At 37.5% G+C, this 2,802-nt stretch overlaps 1 protein-coding gene across 1 annotated transcript; it reads left to right on the forward strand.

The window, feature by feature from the left end:
* The first annotated feature begins 555 nt into the window (after positions 1-555).
* Positions 556-2,419, forward strand: LOC114143383 (zinc finger protein 32-like). Its single transcript, XM_028015349.1, has 3 exons — positions 556-574; positions 678-750; positions 1,967-2,419. Exons 2-3 carry the CDS (start codon positions 691-693, stop codon positions 2,306-2,308), a joined length of 402 nt encoding a protein of 133 aa, XP_027871150.1. The 5' UTR covers positions 556-574; positions 678-690; the 3' UTR covers positions 2,309-2,419.
* The last annotated feature ends 383 nt before the right edge of the window (positions 2,420-2,802 follow it).

Here is a 2,802-nt window from a genome sequence, read left to right on the forward strand (position 1 = left end):
ATAGATTTTTGTTATATATTTTTTAAATGTATGTCTAAAGTGCCCTAACTATGAGCAAAGTGGAAGTCAGATTTATTGTTTGTGTTCAAAAACCTGTAGAATAATTATTTATTTTACTTTTGGGATCAATAAAGTATTTTTGAATTGAATTTGAATAAAGCTGATTCTGAGTCCCTTTTTAAAATTTTCAAACCACATGGAGAACTTGAGTGGTTCAAAGTGCACTTACTGTTGGTTCCCTTGGAAACCAACACCACCAGATCAAAACAAACAATTAACCTGCAAGGACACTTTGGACTTCTCTCACAGGTGAATGGTAAGTTTCTTTTCTGTCATTGACAGCCTGTAGTTTGCAGTAGAAGTGACGTAAACCTAGGTGTAGCTTTGTCTTTAATGTTTTCATTCTTAAAAACAATCACATTACCTGTTATCGTTTGTTTTCATCCCCTAGTAAAGTTCAAACTGAAGTTCGTTAAAGACGATTTATCACGTAGAAGAGAGTATTCGATTTCACTTCAGTGCCTCTTTTCGCATTTTTAGTATTTTTCTTTACTTCTGTCAAATTTGTTGTAAGGCAAGACATGTTGACTTTTGAAATAAAAATTTGTTTATGTATAAATCTTCTGGAAACATATTGTGATTGCTGTTTCTGACCTGTGCTTATTTGTTCCACCCAGTGCTAGATCAAACATGGAGAACTTTCTGGTGAAAGAAAACAACACGACCAGCCCAGTGATGTATTTACCAGACGTGAGTTGTTCTCAACTTGTTCCTTTATCACTCTTTTTGACTTGTAACAAGCTAGTGAGTGCAATAATTACAGGTGTCCAATATCGATCCAATGCCAAGTAAATACAGGATCTGATACCAACACTGGAAGTTTTTATTATTTGAGCTTCATATATGATCAAATTTCTGACCTTTAGGTTTTATTGTGTTTTTTTTTTTTTTCTTCTTTAAAGAATTTTGTATAACGTTTGAAAAATGTAAAGGTGTCTACAAATAATTTGAACTGAAATTTGCATTTTTCCTAATTAAAGTGCAACAAAATATTATGTAAGAGCAAATCTTTGATCCCACAAGGAGCCCCACACACGAATATTGAGTTGAGAGGTGAGAAAAATCCCAATCCATGTGTTTTGCAAACCACAGCTTTTGGTACAGACAGTGGAAGATAATGTCAGTTATTCTGTTTGTTAGGTCGAGGAGACCTGTCCGTCAACTGATAAAATCCCAAATTGCCACTTTGGTTAAAATCAAAACAAACAAACAACAACAACAAAAAAACTCCCAAAAAATGAAACAAAACAAAAACAACTTATGGTCAAGTGGAAAACTGGATTGTTGTGTTTTAAAATCAGTGGTTAAATATGTAGATAAGGCCGGGCTACATGGTGGCTCATGTCTAAAACAAATAGCATTTACCTTAAGACAATTCATTAAAATACCTCAAATATTTATTTTTTTTAATGATTGAAAATGTTTTGTTTCTGTTTCCTACTGACGAACATCAGAACTCAGGAAGTTTGGTTTAAAATTAGTTTGACTGATGCATTTTTTTCCTCGTTTCTTTTTTCCTTAAAGAAACAGCCTGTCATTTATTGGACAATGCTAAGGAAACTGTAGTGAAAAGGAATTTCAGCTTTTAACAAATCCTCACGATTAGACATAGAATTTATTGCGATGCAGCTGTACGTGTACGGAAGGTTGTTGCAAGGCTCCAATAAAAATAAAGAAATGAATGTCATGGATCACCTCAAAATCTAATATACATTTAAAACGATCGAATCGGGACTGAATTATTACAAACCAATGATTCTTAAAACAATCATATTAATTATAGTTTGAAAGTAGGACATACTCTAAGGTTGAAAGAACTTTCATTTTTGAGACGTCTTCATTTTGTTGTGTGAATTGAATGTTCTACGTCATTTCTCTCACCGTTCGCCCCGATTCCATTCCACAGAACGCCAGTGGCGCCCACCTGAACGCAGTTCACAATGAGAGTCTGAGCAGAGCCGGCGACACTAAAAGTGACCAGCTCCCCCGTCCTGAAGAGAACAGATCGCTTTTTGAGAACCTTCCCGCTTTGCCTAGGAAGCTCGCCTCCAAACGCGGGAGGAGGACGTACATCTGCGACCAGTGTGGGAAGACGTTCCGGAGGAAAAGGCGTCTGACGGCCCATCTGCGGAGTCACGGCGTTGAGAGGCCGTACAGCTGTGTCCAGTGCGGGAAGAGTTTTATTCAGAAGGGGAATCTGACAATCCATCAGCGCGTCCACACCAGAGAGAGTTTACCTCAGGCCTGAACTGGAGGGAAGTTTATCAGAACCTTGTCATCAACGTACATCGACCACACGGTGTGAAATGTACATTTGAACTTAACAGCTCAAATAAAAGTAATTCGGAGAGCAAAGTAACGTTGCAGTGAATTGTCGATTTTTATTTATTTTTTTACAAGAAATCAAATGACGCTCACGTTTGCGCTCACGTAGCAAACCCAGAGCAAGTCTGGTTCTGAGACTGTGTCCCTTATTGTTTCGCCACTTAATTACTGCTGGATCTTTTTCCTACAGATTTCAGTGATAACAAATCAGACGTGTGATGTGTTATCACACGTCTGATAGCAAATCGTTATGCTTCGGTGTAACAGAGGTGTGCAACTGGGCTAAGAGCTTAGACCAATACTCTTTACCATATCTATGACTATAGGCTCAGGCTGCTAGAGGACACACTCTCCAGTAACCCAGTGGTCAGTTTTACCTCTTTCTGCAGTTTTCATTATATGCTGTTGTTTAACTTT

This window comes from Xiphophorus couchianus, chromosome 4, assembly GCF_001444195.1.
Source record: "Xiphophorus couchianus chromosome 4, X_couchianus-1.0, whole genome shotgun sequence".
Classification (NCBI taxonomy): domain Eukaryota; kingdom Metazoa; phylum Chordata; class Actinopteri; order Cyprinodontiformes; family Poeciliidae; genus Xiphophorus; species Xiphophorus couchianus.

Bases quoted from the DNA above. Each gene is read 5' to 3' on its own strand.
- LOC114143383 (XM_028015349.1), top strand. From the start codon at position 691: ATGGAGAACTTTCTGGTGAAAGAAAACAACACGACCAGCCCAGTGATG. The intron at 751-1,966 runs GTGAGTTGTTCT...TCCATTCCACAG, and splicing joins CAGTGATGTATTTACCAGAC to AACGCCAGTGGCGCCCACCT.